Here is a 27,475-nt window from a genome sequence, read left to right on the forward strand (position 1 = left end):
TATTGTAATATAATTGCTCAACTCTTCATGACTTGCTTTCCTGAAATCTCAGCCAATATAAGCATTGCATGTTGCCGGAAGTTTCCAGATGTTTCCCACTCTCTAAATCTGAGACAAGAAAGCTTTAAGGAACTTTTTGTAGTGCTTTAGGCCAAATATTTATTTATTTATTATTTTGATACCAAACACATCCTGCTGGATATTTCCTACATTTATTACCATGTTAAAAGAATGTTATGCACATCACACAATCCACAAACACTTCTAATGAGCGTTTTTCTTATTTGTGATTCAAAAATGTAACCTTCAGTTCGCTCAAACTATAAACATCCTTATATTATTAAAGGTTAGACGTTTTTCATTTATTGAAATGTTTGATTGGAGGAGACAGAACACTCATGCATTTACTGATTGAACAGCATTATCTGCAGCTCTGTTGATTTACAAAAGGAGCCTAACAATTGGAGAAGCACTGGGACATAGTATTCTGCCACAACATCTTTTTCAATATCTCCCAGTGGAAATACAAATATTTGTATTGTAAGGTACAGTCGTGTATAAAAAGGTTCTAAGTGGCTTGCAAATAAGACTGCTAGAGTAAACAGCATGCATTAGAAAAGCGTGCATTGCTTCGTCTTTCACCCTCTCCTTGGCTGTTTTGGGATGTAAAACAAGCCTTAATGGGCTGATTTGATGTAGGATGTGCTAATTAGTGAGCACAGGTGTTACTTCTTGGGTTTAAAAATGTTTATGGCTCTCCAGAGGACAAACAAGGAGATTTTGTGTGAAATATTGATGTGTGTGAGAAGTGGGTGTAATAATTGGGTAAGTAATTTATGCAATGCCAGACTAAACAGTGTTTTTTTCATTCTGAAAAAGTACCGCCATATACATTTCTGGGGAGCACTAAATACGTCCCAGGAGCTACATTTTTTGGCAGTTTTTACAAAATTTACCAGAGGCCACTGTGTTTGCTTTTTCAGATCTCAGATTTCCCTTGTGATTGTCATTCACGCCTGCTGTTCTGTTGCATAAATCCACCGCTGTCATTTGACTAACTGACATACTGAATGTCTGACGATGTCCGAAAGTTAACTGGCGATGTCCGAAAGTTAACTGACGATGTCCGAAAGTTAACTGACCCTCTTCCTTCCCTAAACCCTAAACTTCCCTAAATTCTCAAGTTTTTGGGGGGCAACCTTATTGTGTCAGCTTCAATCTACTTAAATGTGTCCTAAAATTTATTCATGCTGTCCCAAAAAAAAAAAATGTTCTTGAACCCAGCATTTTTCACAGTGTAGTAAACATTGTGTGTGTGTGTGTGTGTGTGTGTGTTTGATAGATATCTTATTGGTCAAACTCTTCAATAATGTTCAATTTGTTGTTAGTTAATTTATTTACTTACATAAAATAATAATAAACAATACTTGTACAGCATTTATTAATCGGAGTTCATCCTAGTTATGATTAATTAAAACCATACTTGGTTGTTTACATTAATGCACTGTGAGCATACGTTAACTAACATTGTTCACACAATATACAGTTAACAAAGATGAATAAATAAGGTACTAAATGTATTGTTCATTGTTTGTTCATGTTATTAAACATATTAACTATCTTAATGCAACCTTATTGTACAGAGTTACTGTCAGTAAATCTAATAAACAATCTATCAATAATCCAAAAAAAAAAAAAAGACTATCGAATATAAATAAATAACTACACATTTGAAGTCTATCTAATCTGTCTGCTTGATGGCCACTTTTTTTGTAAGATGGCTGTTAGATGTCACAACCTAAATGTTGTTTAAGCCAAGACATCAATTTGACATCTATTAAAAGCTAAATTGATTAGCAGGATTAGACTACAGATGAAATTACTTATTTTAAACAAAAGCAAACAAACAATCTTTCTCTAGACTACTAAACCTAAAAAAATCTCTCAGTAAAATTTTCAACATAGGCTCATTTTGAAACCATCACCCTATAAACACTGATGGAGGTCACAAATTATGTAGCCAGAAATACATACAGTATAAGGCTGCATTTAATCTTTAAAGGAACACTATACGACATGGTATGACGTCTTTCCTTTTCTTGCTTACCAGATGACCGCTTAACTCACAGCTTTCCGACTGTTACTAGTTTGTCCAGTGGTTCGACATGTACATCAGCAGACGCAAAGCGAAGTTGACTACGACAATGAGGTTCGAGTCCAGTGAAGAACGGTTCTAGAAAGCAGACTGGACAAAAATAAAGTTAATCAATTTCAGTGCTTTTTAAAACAATATTGGTTGGGTTTAGGGAAGGGGTAGGGTGGGGGTATCGGTCGATTGGTTAGTTAGTAAGTCAGTCAGTCGACAGTGTGCTCTGGTGAATTAACACAAGAACAGCAGGTATATGATTGGCACTCGTGAGAGAAATTTGAGATCTGAAAAAGCGTACACAGTGACCTCGGTGGATTTACGAAAACAAAAACTGCAAAAAATGTTGCTGCTGGGACGTATTTCGCTCTCTCCAGAAATGTATATAGTAGTACTAATCAGAATGAGCCTGGGTTGCATCAAAAAGTTGATGTAGCAGAGATCAAGCTACCATAATGCAATCTGAACATCTAAATTAATGAAAAATGCCCATGAATCAAAAACATGCATAGCTTTCCTTTATAGCATTATTACACATAGAAGCACCAAATACTATCTACTCTCTGTTGTTTTTGCTATATTTGAAACCTGGTCAGCATAACAGATGTGGCACGCTATTTTTTGTTTGAACATTGTGTAGCATCCCAGTCCTGATTATATGAGACAAAAGACCCCTTTTTGCCCCTTAAGTGTCAAATGAAATGAGTCAAAATTAGGCTGATATTGTGCAGTCAATAGAAGGGGTGAAAGAAGAATTGTGTAGATTATGGGGGAGACAAAGGATAACTTTTTATACAGTTTTGTTTTTTAAGCAGATAAAAAGAATAATCTCTTTTTATTGCTTTTTGTGCTTTATTTAAGCTGATGCAGTCTTTGCTGTCTTTTTCTTTTGAAGTGTTGGAAAGGTGCTAAGATATATCTCCTTCTGCAGAACGCTTTGGCAAACTTCAGTCAAAGTGATATCAGATATGAACGATTTTGGAGGTTTTGCTTGAGCCTGGACTTTTAGTGACTCCTGAACCTTTTGAGGATGATTCAGAGCACTGACTGAGGGAAGCTTGAGGCAGAAACACAGCAGGGTGACTTTTGCTGAAGGCAAACCTAAAGCAAAAATGTGTTTAAAAGGATAGTTCATCCAAAATTATCGCATCATTTACTCGCTCTTTATTAGTCACAAACCTATGTGAGATGCTTTATTTTGTTGAACACAAAAGAAAATTTTTGGAAGAATGCTGAAAACCAGTAACCATTGACTTCTATTGCAGCTGTTTTTCTTATGGATATTTACCGGTATTCAAACATTCAAAATATCTTTTTTGAAACTCATAAATCATCAATCTCTTAACTAAGACAGAGAAATATAGGGGTACAAACTAATGTGTTGTTATAGTTGTAAGAAACATGATTTAAGTTATTCCACATGTTAGCATAACAAAACAACTTTAGTTGGCATATCAACAAAACATAATATTAAAAAAAAAAAAAAAAAAAAAAAAAAAAAAAAAAATATATATATATATATATATATATATATATATATATATATATATATATATATATATATATATATATATATATATACATATATATGTATATATATATATATATATATATATATATATATATATATATATATATATATATATAAATATATATATATATATATATATATATATACACACACTATATGCCTGGTTCTCGAATCTCACCCACTTTTGGAACAGCAGATCAATAAACTCACTACAGTTTGACAAAGGTTGCTGCTGTTGGACGACATAATGTACTTTTGAGGCTGTCTAAGAGGAGATAGTAGTTGTTTAGATTGCAATTGTGCAGTTTATTTATAAGGATAGTGCCTATTTTTAAATATTTATAATTTCAGAGATACAGCAAATCCAGCAGTCTGTCACTGAGCCGAGCAAAGACGGTTGACATTCCGCCGCAAGATGGCCACAGAGACTACCTAATAAGCTTACCTAATAGTGTTTGTTTTGCTTTGACTTTTTTGAGATTAATTAATGCAATATCCTGATTGCTACAGAAATATACTGGGGAATGTCTCTAGACTGATGGTATTTCGTGCCGTTCAGTCTTATAATCCTAAAATGTGAGCAAAATGACCTGTTTTTTCATCACTTTAGACAATACGCTAGAGAATTATTCAAATAGTAGCTCGTTTCTGAACTGGCAACTGTTTCTGCTGTTTTGAAATCAGCTGCATATGTGAATGAATGGCAGAAGAAAGTAGTTCCTCATACAAAAGAATTTTTAGACTGTCCGTGTTTGATTTTCTTTTTTATATACATGATTATTGCCGTTGAACTGTTGTAAATACACAATATCACACTTGTAGCAGTGCAATATGGGTGTTTATTGTCACTGGTGGGACACTAAGGCACTCGACTTGTGGCCTCGTGTCAACGCATGCCTCCCACCAGTGCTATACACAGTCATATCACACTGCTACTTGTGTGACATTGCTCATTTATATATATATATACATCAGTTTTTAGTGTTGAATTATCGAAACCCAATCTCACAGCAGTTCGGAACTTGTTGACATAGTGACTAATTTGTATTAATTTGTATTAAATTCAATTAAATTCACCTTAATTTGTATCGCGCTTTTACAATGTAGAATGTGTCAAAGCAGCTTTACATAAAAAATCATAGTGAATCAAATTGAAACAGTGTAGTTCCGATTTCAGAGTTTAAGTACAGTTCAGTTTAGTTCAGTTCAGTGTGGTTTATTAATCACTACTGAGAGTCCAAACACTGGAGAGCAAATCCATTGATGTGCAGCTTTACAGATCCTGAACTATGCAAGCTAGTGGCCACAGCAGCGAGGAACAGACTTCACCAGTTGGCGAAAGTGAAGAATTAAAAAAAACCTTGAGAGAAACCAGGCTTAGTTGTGCAGGACCATATCTCCACTGGCCAAACGTCTTGTGCAGAGCTGCAGTATCCCCAGGTGGAAATAGAGCATAAAGAGAATAATTAGCCTAGCTGCTGTTTATAATGTATATAAATAAGATGTAGAAACTTGTGTGGAGTACATTCACGTATCATACCACTAAGTGATGCACTGAGTGTATGCTTTACTAAAAAAGCATCTTTAATCTAGTTTTCAATTGGAAGAGTGTGTCTGAGCCTCGAACATTATCAGAAAGGCTATTCCAGAGTTTGGGAGCCATAAAAGAGAAGGCTCGACCTCCTTTACTCGACTTTGCTATTCTAGGTACTACCAGAAGCCTTGAGTTTTGAGATCTTAAAGAGCGCAGTGGAGACAGAAGGTTGGTTAGATAAACAGGAGCTAGATTATTTAAAGCTTTATAGATAAGAAGCAATATTTTAAATTTGTATTATATGATCATATTTTTTAGACCTGTTAAGAACTCTGGCAGCTGCATTTTATACTAGCTGAAGTTTGTTAATAGAGGATGCTGGGCAGCCAGCAAACAGAGCATTACATTAATCCAGCCTTGAAGTCATAAAAGCATGTACTACATGAAACTATACATTGTAGTACAATTTGCTTATCCACAGTGAAAGGTAAGGTAGGGTTGGGCTTTACAAATTTGCCACTTTTCTGATAACATGTAAAAATAGTGTGCGTAAAAATGTTTTCTTGTTAAATTAGGCTTATTCTGCTATCCTTTTATTTCCCAGCCTTTTATTTAGCAGTTTAGATTATTTATGTTATTAACTATTTTATATGTTATTATTAAACACAATGAGTTGTAAACTGTGTTTTGATGAATATACTTCAGTATTTTATGTATAGTTTTTAACAAGTAAACAATATTGTACACCTAAAGTAATTAAATTAACAGTTTAGATGTTGCATATTTAAGACTGTGTGTCCACTCAGTGGGTGTCCAGAGGAGAACAGGGGGCCAGCAGTGAAATAAATTGGTTGTTTAAATCCTTAAAATCTGAGCATGAATTTCTACATCAACAGACTGATAAACTGTTTAAGCTGAAATAACAATATTCCCCAGAAATATAGGGCACAGAAACAGCACATGAAATGAACATACTTGAGGATATACTTATTTGTCTATGCCAGTTGTCTTTCCAGAAGGTTGTTTTTTTTCAAGGATAATGTAACATTGTTATGTGTAGAACAATTACTGGTTTTGAACAAACACTAAAAGAGAGCTGCATTCATCACTGAATTCAGAATAAAAGATAGTCTTAAAAACCCTGCTGATATTGAAATAAATTATACCTGCAAGACTTTAATATTACTCACACTCAAGTGGTTCTTAACTTTTATGAATAACTTGTTTCTGTTGAAAACAAAACAAGATATTTTGAAGAAATAACAAACAGGTTTAGAAATAGAGAAGCATGAGTACACGGTGATGACAAAATTTTCATTTTTCAAACTATCAATTTAAACAAGAAAATAAGTATCATTCAAAAATGTTGTTTTCAAACTTTTCAAAAACAATTGTCTAATTATCACACTATAATAATAATAATAATAATAATAATAAAAAAAACAGATTTAAAGTATGAACTTAACAAACCCACAGCTATTTTGAATATTTGGTGATAGGTATAATTATAATTATTTTAACATATAAAGATTATCCATTTACTGTAGCTTCACTTTTCTAACCATAGATCTCATCTCTGCACTTCTAAATAGCTATTGGGTAATGGCGTTTTTCTGTCATTTGTACAAATATGATATACAGCAGGTCTATATGGTATCGTTTATTAATGATTATTAATGTTTTTAATATTTAAATTCTAATAAAAACATGTTTAAAATGCATATTTTGTATAACATTTAAATTCTAATTTGTAAAACTATTATTTTTACTTTTTATATAACACGTCAACTAAGAGAGGCTTCTTCTCACATCTTAGGCTAAATCTCACATTTATTTAATTGAAATGTTATTGATTTTCAGAGGAGTACTTAACCAATAAGAAAAGCAAGCAGTCGCTTAGGGCCCTGGGGAATTGGGGGCCCCTAACTAATACCAAGAAGCCTATATTAATCATAGCTCTTTTATAAATTTTTGTATTGTAAAATCTGTATATGACTGTTAAGATTTAAATGTTATTATCTTTTTTCACGACAAGGGGCCCCCATAAATAATGGAACAATCCTTCAACACTAATCAGACACACCTGAGCTAGCTAATCAAGCTCTTACTGGGCTTTCTAGAACATGCAGTTGTTTAGCAGTTTAGCAGAGACTGAAAGATCTGTAAGGTGTGACAGACAAAGGAGACATCCAAAACATGCAGTGTTGGTGATCCACAAGGAACGTGGTTGAGAAACACTTTAAATCCCCTACTTATTTGCATGCAGCTTATTTTTCAAAATTGCTAGGGTCCCATACCTGAAATTGCTTAGGCCCCCTAAGTTCAGCCCTGTTAATACAACTAGTCTACACTTCAGACACTGAAAATTTATATTTTAAAAAGATCTAAAAGAATAAAAGTAAATCTGTCTGTCTGCCTTTCTGTACCATCTGGCAGTAATGTTGGATTAAAGGATCAAAGTAAAACTGTTTTCTGTTGGCATTATAATTTGTGTAGATTGTGAGTAATTAAATCAGTCTGCAAGGTTACGTCAAAATATGTGATGCAACTCATCGCTGATAATAGATTAAGGTCGAGTTATTAAAGTTTCCACACTCCATCATTATGCGTGCGTGAAGTGACAAAAGTCAAGGTGGTTGAACAAGGTTTCTTACTATTATTCTATAACAAGGCTGTCAAAAACCACAAAAACATACATTAATCTACGTTTGAACACATCAAGGCTAATTTTGCCCGTAAACCATATTCAGACATAAAATTTTGACACGTCGTCCTTGATGTAAAATGTCATTGCTTTTTTTTAACCACTATAGCTGATGGCTTAGAATTATTGGAGCAGAGAAGCATTGAAGGAAATAACATGCTTTATCAGATGCTTTTTGAAGGCAATGACAAACGTCTTCAAGATTTACTAAAGGATTTGGGTTGTGAACACAGAAGGTCTTTATTTGCCTTTTTTGACCACTGAGTGTCACTATTGCATTTCTGTTGAAATGCATTCATATTTTGATCGTTCTAGAAGGCTCTGCTAAACTACATATGAAAAATGTAATACAGTACTATAACCAGATAAGTGAATGGAGCATGTAGGTGGCAAAACAAAGTTCTTAGAGTACAAACTAAACTTGTTGAATAAAACAAATAAGTGCAATTATTGAATTGAAAGACCGAAAATTCAGCAGAGGTTGCAAATTTAAATGCATGAAGTGTACATTATTGCAAACAATTGTTTATGATTACAAAAGTGATCCAATCACAGTCTCCTCAAGATATTAATATTTTGGCATCACGGTGGTGCAGTGAGTAGCACGTTTGCCTCACAGCAAGGTTGATGGTTCGAGCATCGGCTGGGTCAGTTAGCATTTCTGTGTGGAGTTTGCATGTTCTCCCCGTGATCGCGTGGGTGTGCTCCGGTTTCCCCCAGTCCAAAGACATGCGGTACAGGTGAATTGGGTAAGCTGAATTGTCAGTTGTGTATGTGTGAATGAATGTGTATGGATGTTTGCCAGTGATGGGTTCCAGCTGAAAGGACATCCGCTGCGTATAACATGCTGATAAGTTGGGGGTTCATTATGCAGCGGTGACCCCAGATGAAAAAAGGTATTAAGCCAAAAAGAAAATGAATAAAACAACATTTTGATGCTTCTATTGTTATAAAGAAACGTAATATTAAACTGTAAACCTCCTTTATTTACATGAAAACCAGTGGTGCCAAAACAACAAAAGAGTCTTGGTAGTCATTTTAATCCAAGTTCTCCCCATTTACCTAATTTATCAGATTGTGGTGTGCATGTTTGTGTGTGTGTGTGTGTGTATGTGTGTGTGTTTGTGTGTGTGTGTAAGCCTTTGTGTGCATTTATTATTATTATTATTAATATTATTTATTTTTACATATAAACAAAAACCTAATTTTTGTTTTAGAATGTTATTTATTGATTGATTCCAAATATAAACGCAACATATAATTTCTAACCTAAACAAAACTATATATTATTTATTCAAACAGTTACTTAGGTGTCATGGTGGTGCAATGGGTAGCACGATCACCTCACAGCAAGATGGTTGCTGGTTTGAGGCCTGGCTGGGTCAGGTGACATTTCAGTGTAAAATTTGCATGTTCTCCCCCTGTTCGTGTTGGTTTCCTCCAGGTGCTCCGGTTTGCCCCACAAGTCCAAAGACATGTGGAATTGAATTGAATAAGCTAATTTATTTATACATTTGTTCATTTAATGATTTGGTTGTTTAAAAAAAAAGACTTAGTTAACATACAATCATTTATTTTATTTCTTTTCTTATCCATTCTTTCAATTACGTTTGTTAATTTTTTCAAAGAATTTTAATTAGAATTTTATATTTTTTTTCTTTGTTTGTATATTCGTTTGCTTGGTTGCTGTTTTTTCATCATTTTAAATACAGTTTTTGTTCTTTCTTTCTTTCTTTCTTTCTTTCATTCTTTCTTTCGTTTGTTTTGTGCCAATATTCATTCATCTTTACATTTTTTTTTTCATTCAAATAATATTTGGTTGACTTTTTATAATATTTATTACTATTATTATTACTTTTTTACTCTTAAGTCTTTGAATTAAGGCTTTCAGGTAAATATTTCAGGTAAATATATATATATCTTGACAGCAGTCAGACTCTCACTTTTTTTACGCAACACATGTAACATCTTTGCTGTACAACCTTGATAGCCTAAAATACCCAGGCTGATGACCCGAGGCAACGGATGTGTTTTTGACATTTCCAACATGATAGTGGCAGTGACGTCATCCTTGGGTTTCACGATGTAAGTGAACATGTTCCAACACTCCTCCTTGTGTCCAGAGTTTTCTAGTCTCTCTCCCACAGCCAAAACTTTAGGACAGCAGATCCCCTACAGACCCCGGCTGCGGGTCAGTAAACCACTGCCAAATACTTTTCTTCTATATGCAACATGAGACACGTACAGTAGCTGCAGCACTTCTCTTATATAACTGGATCAAATTGTTTTTTTTTTTTGCATGGTTGGAGAGTAAAATGACCAATAAGATAACAGCAGAAAAATTAACCACTATTATTATATTTTCTCAGTTGATAGATTAAAAATTGCATGTTTTGAATATATAAAAAGATTGTAAAATGTGATGTTCAAATATAAAAACTATTTAATTTATTTTATTCAATCATTGTTTTATTAAGTATACATACACTAATCTGCAGAGATTTATAGCATAAAAATCAGAATATTGGATAAAGCTCTTTAAATTTTTTGCTTTGTTAAAGTCAAATGTTACTTTGACTTGTATTTCACCGCAAACAATGAAAGAGCATCTTTTTTTTACAAATTTTCAAAAATAAACACATATTCCAATTTTGATTTTTGTGACATAAAAAAATGGAACAGTAAAGCATTTGCCAGTTTGTAATTTGCGCTTCAAAATGCACCACACATTATGTATTGAAGACAGGCCAGTCAAGTACCTGTATCCTCTTCTTCTGAAACCTAGACTTGGTAATGTGTGCAGAATGTAGTTTTGCATTGAAAAATGCATAGGCGTCCCTGAAAAAGAAGGCAGCATATTGTGCTCCAAAATCGCTATGTATTAACAGTGCTTCTGGACCCTGTTAACATTCCTTTTGACACAGTACAATTTTAAGAGGCCTTTGTGGATGTTCTGTGGTACTTATGACAAAAATTTGCCAAAGTAGTTCTGAGCCCATGTGGGGATATCACTTATATGAATGAGGATTCTTGATGCAGTGCTGCCTGTGGGATCATGCTTGTTCATCTTAGGCCTGTGGCCTTGTTCTTTGCGCACTAAAATGTCTCTAGATTCCTTGAATCTTTTAATTATGCTATGTACTGATGAAGGTGAAACATCAAAAAGTCTTCCTCTCTTTCTTTAAGAAACATTATTTTTAAACATTCCAATAATTTTCTCACGTATTTGTAGGCAAAAGGACTAGACCTTTCTTGGATGCAGTCAAATTGCTCCTGTCCAAACTTGTGTGTTGCATGTCTGAATGGCAGGAAATAATGCATATTTACTAATGAAATTAAGTTGACCAGACAAAACATGAAATATTTAGTAGTTTTGCATTTGCATAGTGTCTGTATTGAAATACAGGTCAAAGTAAATCTAGAAATCCATTCATTCATTCATTTTCTTGTCGGCTTAAGCCTGGTTTATACTTCTGCTTCAAGTGACCGGCGTAACTCACGGCGCAGGCAACGTGCGCAGCTGTGCATTTATACTTCTGCGCGCTGTCTCTGTTGGTCTGCATTAACACTTCCGGAACGCTAGTTGGCAGTGAGGTGTAAATGTTCCTCTGTGTCGAGTTTCTTCGCTTCTGTTTTGCTTTTCCTGAACACTTCCTGGTTGTACAAGTGACTCAAACTCGTTCATTTTGAGGCAGGAACCGGCGGACGTGCAACAACTTTAACTATGAGGTAAACACAAAACAAAACTTTCCATCCAGAGCTCCTTCTCGGGACTCCACACTTGTAAACAATCGCTCGCGCCATTCACGCGGTGCTCGGTCCCGCCCAGACTCTTCATCGCTACCAAGCCGACCAATCACAGAGCTTGCGCTACGCGTCGTTGCGACGTGTAGTTACCAAGCGGCAACCTCCCGCTCTCCCTGTACCAATACGGAAGTAACTAAAACTGCAATTCATGCGAAATTCCGCTAGTCCTGGCCGCTCCTGGCTCCAAAACAGAGCAAATTTCAATTGAGCCCACTGTTAGAATGGCCAACTTTACAGCAGAAAAAAAGGTGTTTACAGCCTGGTACAAAAAATGATTTTGGTTAATACAGGTAATATCACCCTTCATGACAACTGTTAGGGGGTGAATTTTTTTTATAACTCATCCGTTTCTTTTATATTAAGTTATATTAAGTTTGCATAATTAAGGGCGTGGCCACTTGATTGACAGCTAGGTCTCGCTGGTCGCCGTCACGTCACCTCAGCTGAATCCTGCAGATTAGCCACTGAACTCGGCATATTTATCGTATTTCTGTGTTGTTTTATGTGGCTTTACACAGTCAACTGCCTTTTGGACTTGTTTCCCACAATTATTAGATGGCATGGCATGCTGAGGGCACTTAATTGTGCTCACAAACCATTCACGTGGCCTCCGTTTCCCATGTGAGTAAAGTTATATACTTATATACCATCTCTGTACATGTATTTGTTTTATTTAAGATCATTTATCGTTTATATTTATATTTAGAGCTGTAATGCACTCCAGAATCTGTCAGATTGATTAGCTGTAGGCTCTAGAACAGTCATCTGAAGCGTTGTCATACAGTGTTATGCTGGATTTCATCAATAGTCTTACATTTACTAACACAGACTATATCTGAAGTGTTTGGAAGTAATTCGCGTTTTCCTCCTGTTGAAAAACGTCATAAGAACAATGTTTAGTGGCTCAATGTATTACAGCCGTGTTTTTAAAAGTCTAAACACTTTATTGATATAGTGTACAACCAAGCACAAGTGGTCAGAATACAAACGAGCAGGTGTCTGTAGCTCCGCTCACTCTCCGCCTCTTTGCCCTTGTTTGGTATCCCGCCGTGGGTGTGATGACGCGTGACCAAAATGGCGACGGTTGGCCGCGCCTACTTGTGGCTTCTTTTGCGCTCTTCAGAAACCTATGGGTGACGTCACGGATACTACGTCCATATATTTTACAGTCTATGGTAGTTACATTTTTTGAGAGGTGCACGTTAGTGACGCCGACGGCCACGGCGAAGGGCTATGCATCAGCGCTGTAGCATACGCCGGCGTTTGACGCAGAAGTATAAATCAGCCTTTAGTCCCTTTATTAATCCGGGGTCGCCACAGCGGAATGAACCGCCAACTTATCCAGCACATTTTTACGCAGCGGATGCCCTTCCAGCCGCAACCCGTCTCTGGGAAACACACACACACACACATACACACACACACACACACACACACACACACACACACACACACTACGGACAATTTAGCCTACCCAATTCACCTGTACTGCATGTCTTTGGACTGTGGGGGAAACTGGAGCACCCGAAGGAAACCCACGCGAATGCAGGGAGAACATGCAAACTCCACACAGAAATGCCAACTGACCCAGCAGAGGCTTGAACCTGTGACCCAGCAACCTGCTTGCTGTGAGGCGACAGCACTACCTACTGCTCCCTTGCGTTGCCAATTTAAAAATCACTACTTTCTTTTTACTTGCATTTTCCATACTGTCCCAACTATTTCTGATTTTGGGTTTTATATATATATATACAGTTGAAGTAAGTACAGTTGAAACTGCTTTTATTCTAGCCGAAATAAAACAAATAAGACTTTCTCCAGAAGAAAAAAATATTATCAGACATACTGTGAAAATGTCCTTGCTCTGTTGAACGTCATTTGGGAAATATTTAAAAAAAGCAAAGAAATTCAAAGGGGGCTAATAATTCTGACTTTAACTATATATATAATTACAATATTTATTGTAATTAATATAGGCAGCAAAGAAAAAAACACTTACAGTAAATGTGAAAAAGCATTTTATACAAGTAAAAATTGTTTGTATTAAAAAACAAATCTAAAATATGGGCCTTCTCAATTTGGAGCAGCTTTGAACTTGGCATTATACAAATGTATAGTCAAAAAATTACTCTGTATATTCTATGCATTATGTAAATAAGCACATGCATGTTTAGATTCGTGAAAACACACACACACACAAACACACACACACACACACACACACACACACACACTCACACACACATACACACACACGCACACATACACACACACGTGCACACACACACACACACAAGCACAAACACACACTCAAGCTTATTATTTGTATCTCGCATAGAATTTTCAGGAAGACACCAGCTATAATAACAGACACATATAACAAAGTAGAAAAGAGGTCATTCTGGTCCCAATATCATTCACTATCTGATGCATTTGCTGCAATTTCAATTCACTCAGGCTAATAGCACAGACAAGCCATTCCCTGAAAAGACTGCAATACAATGAAACAGAAGGAAAGCGACTGTCAGGAGCCTGAAAGATGATGCACTAAATCACAGCACACAGCACATCTGATCACTGCAAACCAATAGAAGAACCCACACCTCTGTAACCTAGAAATGGACAGATCCATCTTGTTGTTGAAAAACAATTTACATTTGAAACAAAAGTTAATATTTACATAATATATTTGTGTGTGTGGTGAGTATTTTTAAACTTTATGAATACAAACATAAAAATCTAAAATATACAAACAAAAATTGTGACATATTATATTATTACATGCACACTACATGGTATTCAATAACATATTTTATTTACAAATATACCATACCATACCATACTACTATGGGGCGACACTGTGGCTCAGTGGTGAGCACTGTCACCTCACAGCAAGCAGGTCACTGGATCGAGTCCCGACTGGGTCAGTTGGCATTTCTGTGTGGAGTTTGCATGCTCACCCCGTATTGACATGGGTTTCATCTGGGTGCTACGGTTTCCCCCAGAGTTCAAAGACATGCGCTATAGGTGAGTTGGCTGTAGTGTATGTGTGTGAGTGTGTATGGATGTTTCCCAGTACTGGGTTGCGGCTGGAAGGGCATCCATTGCCCAATACAAATGCTGAATAGGTTGTTGGTTCATTCTGTTTCGGCGACCCCTGATGAATAAAGGGACTAAGCCAAAAGAAAATTAATAAACAAATAATACTATGCACCACGACTTTTTATTATTTAAGTTTATGCAATTTCTTTCATACACAAATCTAAAAATGCATATTGGTGACGTTTTTATAGCTATTATATCAAAGATAATAACAGACTATTGTTACTTCAAATGTATACCTAAGCTGCACTCTGATTCTGTGGTTCTTATGTGAACTAATACATATTTGAAATGAATTTTAATTTGTTTCCTGATGTATAATATTATCTCCAAATATTTTCATTTTTTTTATTTTATAAATATTATATACATATTTGTTGGCATTTAGACTTAAAAAAAACATGCTTTCACTATTTCAGTGTTCTAAAATTACAGTTGACGCTTCAAATTTAAATATGATTTGACAAATATGAACAGAATGACTGTAATGGCCATTCTAGTAGTTCTATACTGTTAAATCAGATGTCGATTTATTCAGCGCAAAATCTTGATGAGGTAATTTGGTACTGAGAAGCTTCGCATCTTGATTTCATAACACCCAGGTTAAAGTCCACTCAGTCAATGGACCTAATCAGCAACAATCCATGATGAAGACTGGATCTGTCATAACCTCATTCGTTCTCAGCACTGTGCTGGATTCAGCTGAATTGAAATGTATTGTGTACTGAAGTAAGAGCATTGAAGATATTCTGATGTAAGAGAAAAGTCCTTTCACTCTTTCATTACACCAGTAACGCATGGTTTCAAGCACACACACAGAAACACACACACATAAACAATCCAGGTCTGTGATGAAAGAAGCAATGGGTCTCAAAACACCATCTGGCCAAATATCCACCTCTCTTAGTGCTGCCTGGCACGTAGCACCGCGTTTATTTATGTTAGCGCTAACAGACACAGCCACATTAATTCCTCACACATGCTCTCTTTCGCATCGGGTCAAACACTTTCATACTCTCTTAGACAGTCGGGGACAAAGGGGTTTGTTTGTTTGCCATTATTTAAATGTGTCACACACACAATCCCTTCACAGCAGGAACTTACAGTAACAGAATTTAACTCAGTATCAAATCAATGTGTCAAAAACAATGAAAGTAGAGGTCACCTTTCTGTCACCCTTCATACTGCAATCCATTTTCCATTCAGCAGGGTTGTAAATGCTGCTCATAAATGTGATGGTCCTTGGTGAGATAGAGGGGCAGCATATAGTGGCACCTGTTTTATTATACGTTTGTCATCTGTCTAGAGTTACGGCATCGCTCTTTGAAATACAACAGATAACCAGCCATTGAACTTTAGACTCGGATGGGATGTTTCTTTTTATCAGTTGTATGCTAAAGATGTGTCAGTCTTAAAGTAGCAGTGCGTTGAGAAATAAATGGTCATTTTATTACAAACTTTCCTGTACTTGGAATAGAAGAAGTGTTTGTGGAATCAAAGAAATTTTGAATAATGTGCTTTATTATCCAGTTAAGCAAGTTTTAGAAAGCACACAAATCCACCACAAGCTGTCAACAGTCCATGAGTTTATATATAGGCTACCTTATGTATACACACACAAAAACAAGCTTACAACCCATGTAATTTTCAGGAAGACACAAGCTAATGTAACAGACACATAACAAAGAATAAAGGAGGTCATTTACTCATTACTATATATTTATATAATATATATTATTATATATACATATACTTACATACATATATATATATTGTACATCAATTCTGTCTGATTCTTAGACCTGATAGGCTAATAGACGTGCAATATTCGACAATAACAGCACTCATAGAGCCTCTTCACTGTATTATTCTGCCCACATTGAGTGACAGCAAATCAATAAACTTGCTACAGTTTGACAAATATTTCAGCTGTTGGAAAACATAATGTACTTTTGAGGATTTTTTTCGGTGAGAGTGTAGGTGTGAGAATGTTTAGATTGCATTTATGCAGTTTATTTATCAGGATAGTGGCTATTTTAAATATTTATAATTTTTGAGATACAGCGCATCGACATCCATCAGCCTGTCATACTGAGAAGAGCAAAGATGGTTGACGTTGTCCATCCACAAGATGGCGACAGAGAGTGAATAATAATTCACCTCTGAAAGGATGTAGTGGACTCAGACACGGCCCTAAACGTATCGACGCTGTTTTTTCAACTATGAAGCTAGAGTCACGGGGCAGACAGAAGCCCTGCCCATCACGCGAATCCGCGTCTGTTCTGAAGTGAATTTGACGCGTGAAGGAAGCGGGGTTTGACACGCGAATGAAGCGAGTAAACTCAAATGTTTACGCAGCTATTTACGCGCGAATATCGCGATTTGTTTGCGCATTCCGTGTCTGGTGTGAACGCAGCATTAGAGAAGAAAAGATTGGTGTATTTCCAACCTACAGCTGATTAAAACTATATAAAATTGGTGAGTGACATTCTAAGTCGATCTCTTTTTTTATATTGCAGTGCTGTATTTATACTATATTAATTTAAGTGTATTGAGTGTGAGATGGGACTCATATATCAGAATTGTATGTATTTTGTGTTGTCCACTATTTGTTTAACCCTATTTGTTTTTGTCTAACCCTGAGACTTTTTGGTTTGCCTACTGTTTGTTTCTTATGAGTATTCTGTTTTCGTTACTAGACTAGTTCCAGACTACTCCAGACTAGTTCAGTAAACAGAAAGACAGAGGAAATAACTGCGTGTATATAGCGTTTTTCCTTATCACAAACACAACAGTAATCTGGTAGTGATTGTGTTGCTTTGGCTTTTTTTTTAATTATTGTGATATCCTCGTTACAACAGAGAAATACTGGGTCTCTAGATTGATGGCATTTCATGTTGTTCAGCCTTATAATCTTAAAATGTGAGCCAAATTACATGTTTTGTCATCACTTTAGACAATACATTAGAGAATTATTCAAATACTTGCTCTAAAGTGATGTTTGTGAACTGGCAACGGTCTCTGCTGTTCTGACGTCAGCTGCAGATGTGAATGAATGGCGGAAGAAAGTAGTTCTTCATACAAAAGAAGTTTTAGACTCTTCATGTTTGATTTTCTTTTTTATATACACATTTATGCCTTTGAATTGTTATATGAACGCAATATGAATATGTAATAATATAATTATTTAATATGAATATGTAATATAAATAAACGCAATATGAAGAAGTGCGATAAGGCAGTATATTGTCACTGGTTTGACACTAACGTCCCATTCACACAGGGCATCAGTGTCAATGCTTCCAGTTCACTTTGAATGGGTGACGTCATACATTGCCGAACTGAATTATGGGTCTGTCAGCGCTGCTTTAGTGACGTTGCAAGCTGCAGAAGTTGGGGATTTCTCAACTTTTAAACGCCAATGTAAGCGTCAGCCAATTAGATAGCTTAATGCAAATACCACACCTCAGGCAGTAGCCCTATGGCAGTAGATGATTGCGGACTAATTTCATTGGCTGACGCTGCTATGACATTCGCTTCAGTACCGACTTTAGACACGTCCTTGGTCAATTGTTGCATGCTCTCGCACGTTTCTCACCAGTGCTGATATACAGCCATATCGCACTGCTACTCCTGTGATAATGCTCATATATGTTAGATTAGCAGCAGCAAAGCCACAGATAGAACTAATCTAACAAAATTGCAGTGTAAAAATTTTTTACCCCGCAATGAATTTGTTATGGAGAAATAATTTTTAATAAAAGAAAACATCTATTCAACAAATCTGCAACTTGACCCTAGTATTGAAATGTGGGCTAGAGAACTTGGATGTATGTTACACTTAGAAGAACTGAGATCCACACTAAATGACAAAAATTGTCCATTTTTAACAAGGTTTGGAAACCATTCATGTTATTTTTGCTGATAGATGGAATTGATAGATTTTTACAAGACAATTGTATGTTAATTAATTAATTACATTTATTTAATTATTTGTTTTATAATTATCTAATAACGATTTTATAATATCTATTTTGGTTTCAATGTTTGTCTGAGCTAGTTCCTTATCATGATTGTAAATGTTATTCATGTATGCCTTTTATTTAATTTTTCATAAACCTTCCATAAATATTTTGATCAGTGTTAGAATGGTGAGTGGGAGGTAGGGTTTTGAGCTCCATTTTGTAGTAAGCTAAATTGTCTGTGAGTACTTCCAAGAGAACTTTGAAGTATGGTCTATCTCTTTCTTGTAAGTATTTAGGCGGTACTGTATGAAAGTTTTTTCAATGAAAATAAAAATAAAGAGTTAAAAAAAGAGAATAAAATCAAGATAACCATAAAAATTCTAATTGAAGTCTAGTTGAAGTTTTTTTGAAATTTATATTCATTTTCAAAGGAGGTCTACACATTTATACTGCACGCTTTGTGTATATATAAACAAAACATCTTGCTTTCTAATAATGACCATTTCCATTAGTCTCATTTGTATGTTGCTTTAGATAAAGGCATTTCCCAAATGATTCACTGTGAAGTAGTAAAACACTCAGTAGTTTGCTTTCCTGCTCACCCATAAGTCACGTGACATGGGTTGGTTCATTTAGTAGGCTTGCTGGTGCGTCACACCGAATACTCCTGTGGAAATGATGTAGAGTGTGGTGAAACAGAATTGAAGTGTATTGATGGAATTTAAACCCAAGTGCTCACATGAGATGCATTTGAGTGCATGTTAATTAAATAATAAACATCTCAGCTGACTGTGAATCACATCACTGAATATTCATGTTGGTTCCTGATGAAAACAGCTCCATAGTCGTTTCAAATGAAGCATTTGCATACAGTATACTAATAATATTGTGAGTGCTAATTAACATGTATTTGAAAAGCTACTCACGGGCAGCTAAATGGCTAAAGGGGATCATCAAAAGTGTTAACACTTTGTTAATGAATGGGAGATTGCTAATTCTCTATAATATAATTATAGCTATGACTTCAGAAGACTTGCACAATTATTACGAGACATTTTTATGGCACTTAACATCTGTTATTCTGGAGCTTGACAGATTCAGTCCTCATTTATTTTTATTATTGCTAAAAAGTGGCCAAGATATTTAATTGTTCTTTAAAAAGAGTTTAACTAGAGACAGTCTGTCAAATGTGTTTCAAAAATGATGACGGCTTTTGTTTTTCTTTTACTATTCCTGCTAATGACATAATAAAATGCTTCAAACATGTTGGACTGTAGTTTTTTTCCTTTCATAAAAGCAATGAGCCATTGCTGTTTTCTCATTACACACACCTGAGCTCACAGTATAAAAACATAATGATATCTTTGCTGAATATACCATTCAAATCTGATAAGAAACACCGGATTCAGTATTATTCTAAAAGTGCTTTTGGAACAAAACTGTCTAACCTAGTACAGAGCAACCAAAAAAAAGTGACACAGCGTAAATAGAGGAAAATCAGAGAAAGCAGAACATACAGTACTTATCCACTTCCGACAAACACATTTCTACTCTTGTCAATGAAATCTCTGACAAATGAAAGACTGTTATTATGTTGTCTGCTCACTGCAGTATTTTATTGAACATGTTCAGTCAGACGTTGCTAGAGTGTTTTTCTCTCTCTCCCTCAGTTTATCTGAGGCTGATAAGACCTCAAATAGAACCGCTCTCTCATTCAAGCAGAAATGTGCTGATGGACTAACTCTAGCATAACAAAGAAGGCTATGAATTAGTTGAGGGTGGAAACACGGTTTGTGTAAATATTGAACTATCAAGCTATACAGTACATAAGGAGTTACATAAAAGTAAAATAAAAGTGTAATAAAAGTGTAAAAGTGTAAATTTTGGCCAGCGGAGAAATTAAAATGGTCGTGCCCAACTGAGTCTGGTTCTCTCAAGGTTTTTTTTCTTCACTCCCATCAGGTGAAGTTTTTTTTCCCTCTCCGCTGTCGCCACTGCCTCGCATGGTTCAGGATTGGTAGAGCTACGTATCGATGAATTTGCTCTTCAGTGTTTGAACTCTCAGTAATGATTAAATCACACTGAACAGAGCTAAACTGAACTGAACTGAACTTAAACACTAAAACCTGAACCACACTGTTCCAGTTACTATGACCATTTATGTGAAGCTGCTTTGACACAATCTACATTGTAAAAGCGCTATACAAATAAAGCTGAATTGAATTGAATTGAATTAAATTTTTGTTTCATGCCGTCTTTCGGATGAGACGTTAAACCGAGGTCCTGACTCTCTGTGGTCGTTTAAAATCCCAGGATGTCCTTCGAAAAAGAGTAGGGGTTTAACCCCGGCATCCTGGCCAAATCTCTGTCTATCATGGCCTCCTAACCATCCCCATATCATAATTGGCTTCATCACTCTCTCTCCTCTCCACCAATTAGCTGGTGTGTGGTGTGCAGTCTGGCACAAAATGGCTGCCGTCGCGTCATCCAGGTGGATGCTGCACACTGGTGGTGGATGAGGAGATTCCCTCCCATTGTGTAAAGCGCTTTGAGTGCCCAGAAAAGCGCTATATAAATGTAAGGAATTATTGTTATTATTATTATTATTATTTCCTTTGGCTTAGTCCGTTTATTCATCAGAGGTCGCCACAGCGGAATGAACTGCCAACTTATATGGCATATGTTTTACACAGCAGATGATCTACCAGCTGCAACCCATTACTAGGAAATATCTATACAGACTATAGACTACAGCCAATTTAGTTCATCCAATTCACATAGTGCAAACCAGAGCACCTGGAGGAAAACCACACAAACACAGGGAGAACATGCAAACTCTACACAGTAATGCCAGCCAGGACTCAAACAAACGACCTTCTAGCTGTGAAACAGTGCTAACCACTGAGCCACTGTGTAGTTAATTTTTGCTTATTTGTTTAATTTATTTATGGTAAACCATGGTAAATTTTTGTAAGGGCTGTTACTATTCTGAAGTTATTGGTTATTGAATTGTCTGACACACATTGTCACAGTTATGGACTTTGTTCTTGTTTTTCGTTGCTTTTAGTTTGTCCTACTTTCCCTTTGTTCTGTTTCCCGCCATCATTAGTTCATTATATCAATATTACCGGTCTGTATTTAGTTAATCATTATCAGTGTAAGTTCCCCATTGGGTTCTGTTCAGTGGCCGGTCATCCTGTGTTGCTTCTTCATAACAGTAATATTAGGAGTTCGTTGTTTGTTCTAAGCTCTCATACAATATGTTTTGTGGATTACATTGAACTGAATTTCGGAGTATCAACATCATCTCTCATTTCTATTTTAGCCAGCAGCACCCACAACACATACTATATAGAGCTAAAAGCGCATTATGTAAGATTTTTTTATTGGAATATAAAAAACACAAGATCAGTTTTCTTATCATTTTAGCTTCTTACATTTTCCAAATGTTAAAAACATTTTCAAATACAGAGAAATTGGAACTAGGGACATGAATTATGTCCTGTGTCACCATGCTAAAGATGTCACACACACGCACCCTTTATTTCCAGATTTGTAGAATACATGGAAATATAGAAAATCAAAGATGGTTTAATATGCTGTGTTTTTTGACTACACTAAAATAATGGTCCAATAGTTAATGTTAGTTAATGTATTTACTAACACGAAGAAACAATTAGTAAAACATTTGTTAGAGTATTTATTAATCTCTGTTAATATTAGTTAAAAATATTTAAGTAAAATAAAATTTGGTCAACTTTGGATTTTAATAATGTATTATATCATGAACTATGATTTATAAATCTTCTACAAGTCTATTCATACTTAGGTATTGTTAGTAAATACATTAATTAACATATACTAATAGACCATATATATATGTATTATAGTATTAATAAACAGGGCAGATTTATCCATGGATCATGAGTGGAAGATCTTTAAGCAGGCGACTTTGGCATATTAAAAGCTCAATGGATTTCATGTCACCATCTCTCATCAGTAACTGTTCCAGCTGTCTTTTTTTTTTACTTCACTTAGTGTTCAGATCTATGGTCTTTGCACACTGAATTTTCATAAGCATTTTTTTTTTTCGAATTCATAAAGTTCAATACAATAGTCAAGTACACAAACCTTGCACACTGAATCCGATGTGTAATAAATAATCCATTCCATAATAAAAACAGAACATTTTAGAGTCAATTCAAGCGGTGATACTTTGTTCCCCTTCGGTTGGGGAACTTCAGTGCCATGAATGGGAGGATTCGGATCAGAAGCCGCTTATCTGGAGAGTATTGAACGGGCCAATGAATGAAATTAATTGGCAGCGTAAGCTTGCGCAGGTGTGCGACATCTGCAATCATCTCAGCATATAAGCACACCTGAAGCCAGCAGACGCCATCCTTTTCGCTTCAGATCCTTTCTGAGTGAGTCGATGAGGGTTCCTCTTGCTGATCAGCACTTCAGAGCGAACGAGTGTGTCTCCCGGTCCAGAGTGGGTCTTCGCGGTGGCAGACGGTCGAGCTGGGTTACTCCCTTGCCTGCGGTTCTTTGGGTCCGGTCCTCCAGAGCGGTGCGTATAGTTGCAACTTTCCTAAAAGAGCAACACAGTCGTGCAGCACGTCCTTTTCAGGATGGCGCTCCGACTGTGCGTTTCTGGATGCGGGGGTTTCCTGTCTCCGGATGATGGACACGATCACTGCATTGCATGTTTGGGGGTCCAGCATGTTAATGCGGTGCTCGCGGGCGGTTCATGTCGTCATTGCGATGCCATGACCGTTGCACAGCTAAGATCGCGGCTAACTTTCGCAAGAGAGCGAGCCACCCCAGTTGCCTCCTGTTCTAAAAAAGCAGCGGGCGCTCGGGCAGATCTGAGGGTTTCAGCGGGAGCTAATCCGCCGCCCACGGGCTCGCGGACCTCTCGCTCCTCACGGCGCTCCATCCAAGCTTCGGGTGGTGAGAGTGATCCGTCTAACCAGATGGTAGCTCTCACACTCGCTGACACCGGAGATCAGATGTCCTCCGCGGCATCGGAGGGTGGGCTTTCACTGTCCGACGAAGATCCGGACCCGCTCGCCCCCTCCGGGCAGGTGAGCGCTGTCAAATCGGATCCTGAAGCGGACATGTTAGCCGTGCTTTCCCGGGCTGCTTCGGCCGTGGGGTTGGAGATGGTTTATCCCCCAGCTCCGCGGCCGGACCGACTAGATGGGTGCTACGTAGAGGACCAGAAGGCGAAGCCTTCGAAGCCTCTCGTCCCCTTCTTCCCGGAAGTGCACAGTAGGCTCACGCAGTCCTGGAGGGCACCTTTCTCTGCCCGTGCTGCGAGTGCCTCCGCCCTCACCGCCCTTGACGGCGGAGCTGCCAGGGGGTATGAGGCGATCCCGTCAGTGGAGCGCGCTATCGCGGTCAATCTTTGTCCGCGCGGCGCCTCTACGTGGCGGGGTTTGCCCCGCCTCCCGTCCAAAGCCTGTAGGTTGTCTGCCTCCCTCGGAGCCAGAGCTTATAAGGCTGCGGGCCAGGCTGCTTCTGCTTTGCACGCGATGGCCACCTACCAGCGCTACCAAGCGCAGGCGCTGGCCGAGCTGCACGAGGGCGGGTCCAACCCAAGCTTATTACATGAGCTGCGCACCGCGACCGACTATGCTCTTCGGACTACTAAGTCCGCCGCGTGTGCGCTGGGGAGGACGATGTCCACACTTGTGGTTCAGGAACGCCACCTCTGGCTAAACCTGGCCGATATGCGCGACGTTGACAAAGTTCGCTTTCTTGACTCGCCCATATCCCAGGCTGGCCTGTTCGGCGACACCGTCGGTGAATTCACCCAGGAATTCAAGGCGGTGAAAGAGCAGTCGGATGCGATGGGCAATGTCATCTATCGGCGTGGCCGTAAGCCCGCTCCGCCCGCCGAGCCATCCACCTCCGCTGTTCCTCGCCGAGGGCGCCCGCCAACGAGTGCTGCCCCGCCCCCGCCTGCGCCTCCGGCCAAGCGGGCGCGGCGTTCACCTCGAAAGCAGGCAGCCCCTCCTGCCCAGGGCGCCGTTAAGTCCGGTAAACGGACCGCGAAGCGTCCCTGAGACAGGCCATCTGGAGAAGAGGAAACTTGCTCTTTCCCCGCTGGAGGGCGGGGCCCCGATAATAACGGTACTTTTCAGTTCCACCAAAACATCAGTAAAAGAGCACTTTTTCCCTTCCCCGGATGTGACTGCACGAGTTCTGCCAGTCCGGGACGCGCTGCCTTCCGGCTCGCAGACTCTACGTGCTTCGCCAGTGGCTCACGAGCGCTGGGGGGACGGTCTCCCTTCCCTCAGCCCTCCAGCCCCCTCTCCGGAGTCAGGGTGCGGAGCCAGAGCGAATCGCTCTCCTCCAGCTTTTCCGCGGGACCCTCGTGCTTCCCGGATCAGCACACCCACTCCGCGCTGCCCCACCGCTGGTACGTCAGCGATTGTAGCGATGACTCCATTAGCGAGGGCTCTGCCTGACTGGTTAGCGCGGGCCAGCCCCTCGCGGTGGCTCATACGCACAATCAGACTCGGTTACGCGATTCAGTTCGCGAAACGGCCCCCCAAGTTTACGGGCGTGTATTTCTCCAGGGTCAACCCCCTGTCCGCCCCTGTCTTGCGAGAGGAGATTGCTGCCCACCTGGCGAAGGGTGCAATCGAGCCGGTTCCTCCAGCCGAGATGGAGAGTGGGTTTTACAGCCCATACTTCATCGTACCCAAAAAGAGCGGTGGGTCACGGCCAATCCTAGATCTGCGCGTTTTGAACCGCTGTCTGCACAAGCTGCCGTTCAGAATGCTCACGCAGAGGCGCATTCTCCAATGCGTTCGTCCTCGGGATTGGTTTGCAGCCATAGACCTGAAGGACGCGTATTTCCATGTCTCCATTCTTCCACGCCACCGCCAATTTCTGCGGTTTGCGTTCGAGGGTCGAGCGTGGCAGTACAAGGTCCTCCCCTTCGGGCTCTCTCTGTCTCCGCGGGTCTTCACCAAACTCGCGGAGGGTGCCCTAGCGCCCCTTCGGCTCGCGGGCATTCGCATACTCAGTTATCTCGACGACTGGCTGATTTTAGCCCACTCGCGGGAGCAATTGATTATGCACAGGGACGAGGTGCTTCGGCATCTCCGCCTACTGGGGCTTCAGGTCAACCGAGAAAAGAGCAAACTCGCCCCCGTGCAGAGGATTTCTTTTCTCTGGATGGAGCTGGACTCGATCACCATGGTAGCGCACCTCTCCGAGGAACGCGCTCGCCTGTTGCTGAACTGTCTGAGGGAGCTCGACAGCAAACTAGTGGTCCCACTGAAGTTCTTTCAGAGGCTCCTGGGGCATATGGCATCCGCAGCCGCCGTCACGCCGCTCTGGTTGCTCCATATGAGACCACTTCAGCACTGGCTTCACGATCGGGTCCCCAGACGCGCATGGCACGCGGGCACACACCGGGTCTCGGTTACTGCGCTGTGTCGCCGCGCCCTCAGCCCTTGGAACGACCCCTCGTTCCTACAGGCCGGTGTGCCTCTAGGACAGGCGTCCAGCCATGTTGTTGTTTCAACAGACGCTTCCAACACGGGTTGGGGGGCCGTGTGTCGCGGGCATGCGGCTGCGGGCCTCTGGAAGGGTGCCCAGCTGCATTGGCATATCAATCGCCTAGAGCTGTTGGCAGTGTTCCTCGCTCTCCACCGCTTTTTACCGGTGCTGGAGCGGCAACACGTGCTGGTCAGGACGGACAGTACGGCGGCGGCGTATATCAACCGCATGGGGGGTATGCGCTCTCGCCGCATGTCTCAGCTCGCCCGCCGTCTGCTCCTCTGGAGTCACCCGCGGCTGAAATCGCTGCGCGCCATTCACGTCCCAGGCACGCTCAATCGTGCAGCCGATGCGCTCTCACGACAGCTGTTACGCCCTGGAGAATGGAGACTCCACCCCGAGTCTGTTCAGCTGATATGGGCGCGATTCGGGGAGGCCCAGATCGATCTGTTTGCTTCCCCCGAGAACGCTCACTGCCAGTTGTTTTTTTCCCTGACCGAGGGCTCTCTCGGCACGGATGCACTGGCCCACAGCTGGCCTCGGGGCATGCGCAAGTATGCGTTTCCCCCAGTGAGCCTGCTCGCGCAGTTTCTGTGCAAGGTCAGGGAGGACGAGGAACAGGTTCTGCTAGTTGCGCCCCTTTGGCCCAACCGGACCTGGATATCAGAGCTCTCACTCCTCGCGACGGCCCTCCCCTGGCGGATCCCTTTGAGAGAGGACCTACTCTCTCAGGGACAGGGCACCATCTGGCACCCTCGCCCCGATCTTTGGAACCTCCACGTGTGGTCCCTAGACCAGAGGAAGACTTAGGTAACCTACCGACTGCGGTGGTTAATACCATCACTCAGGCTAGAGCCCCCTCCACGAGGCGCGCCTACGCCCTGAAGTGGAGTCTATTCACTGAATAGTGCGTCTCTCGCAGAGAAGACCCCCGAAATTGCCAGATTAGTGTTGTGCTCTCTTTCCTTCAAGAGAAGTTGGACAGCAGGCTGTCGCCCTCCACTCTCAAGGTTACGTGGCCGCCATCTCCGCTTATCATAGCGCGGTAGCTGGCGGCACCGTGGGAAAGCATAACCTGGTCATCCAGTTCCTTAGGGGTGCTAGGCGAATTAATCCATCTCGCCCCCCTCTCATGCCCTCTTGGGATCTCGCCCTCGTTCTCACGAGT

The 27,475-nt window shown here is 39.6% G+C and overlaps 1 protein-coding gene across 2 annotated transcripts in view; it reads left to right on the forward strand.

The window, feature by feature from the left end:
- The first annotated feature begins 11,474 nt into the window (after positions 1-11,474).
- rgs4 (regulator of G protein signaling 4) overlaps positions 11,475-27,475 on the forward strand; it is a 39,671-nt gene continuing 23,670 nt past the window's right edge. The window contains exon 1 of one of the 2 annotated variants that reach the window (XM_073953227.1): positions 11,475-11,644. In XM_073953227.1, coding sequence (XP_073809328.1) covers positions 11,640-11,644 — 5 coding nt within the window. In that variant the 5' untranslated portion in view covers positions 11,475-11,639. Of the gene's footprint in view, positions 11,645-11,837; positions 12,344-27,475 lie in introns of those variants that run through there. The other variant, XM_073953226.1, reaches the window with a different exon arrangement.

Source organism: Danio rerio, chromosome 6 (assembly GCF_049306965.1).
Source record: "Danio rerio strain Tuebingen ecotype United States chromosome 6, GRCz12tu, whole genome shotgun sequence".
Taxonomy (NCBI): Eukaryota; Metazoa; Chordata; class Actinopteri; order Cypriniformes; family Danionidae; genus Danio; species Danio rerio.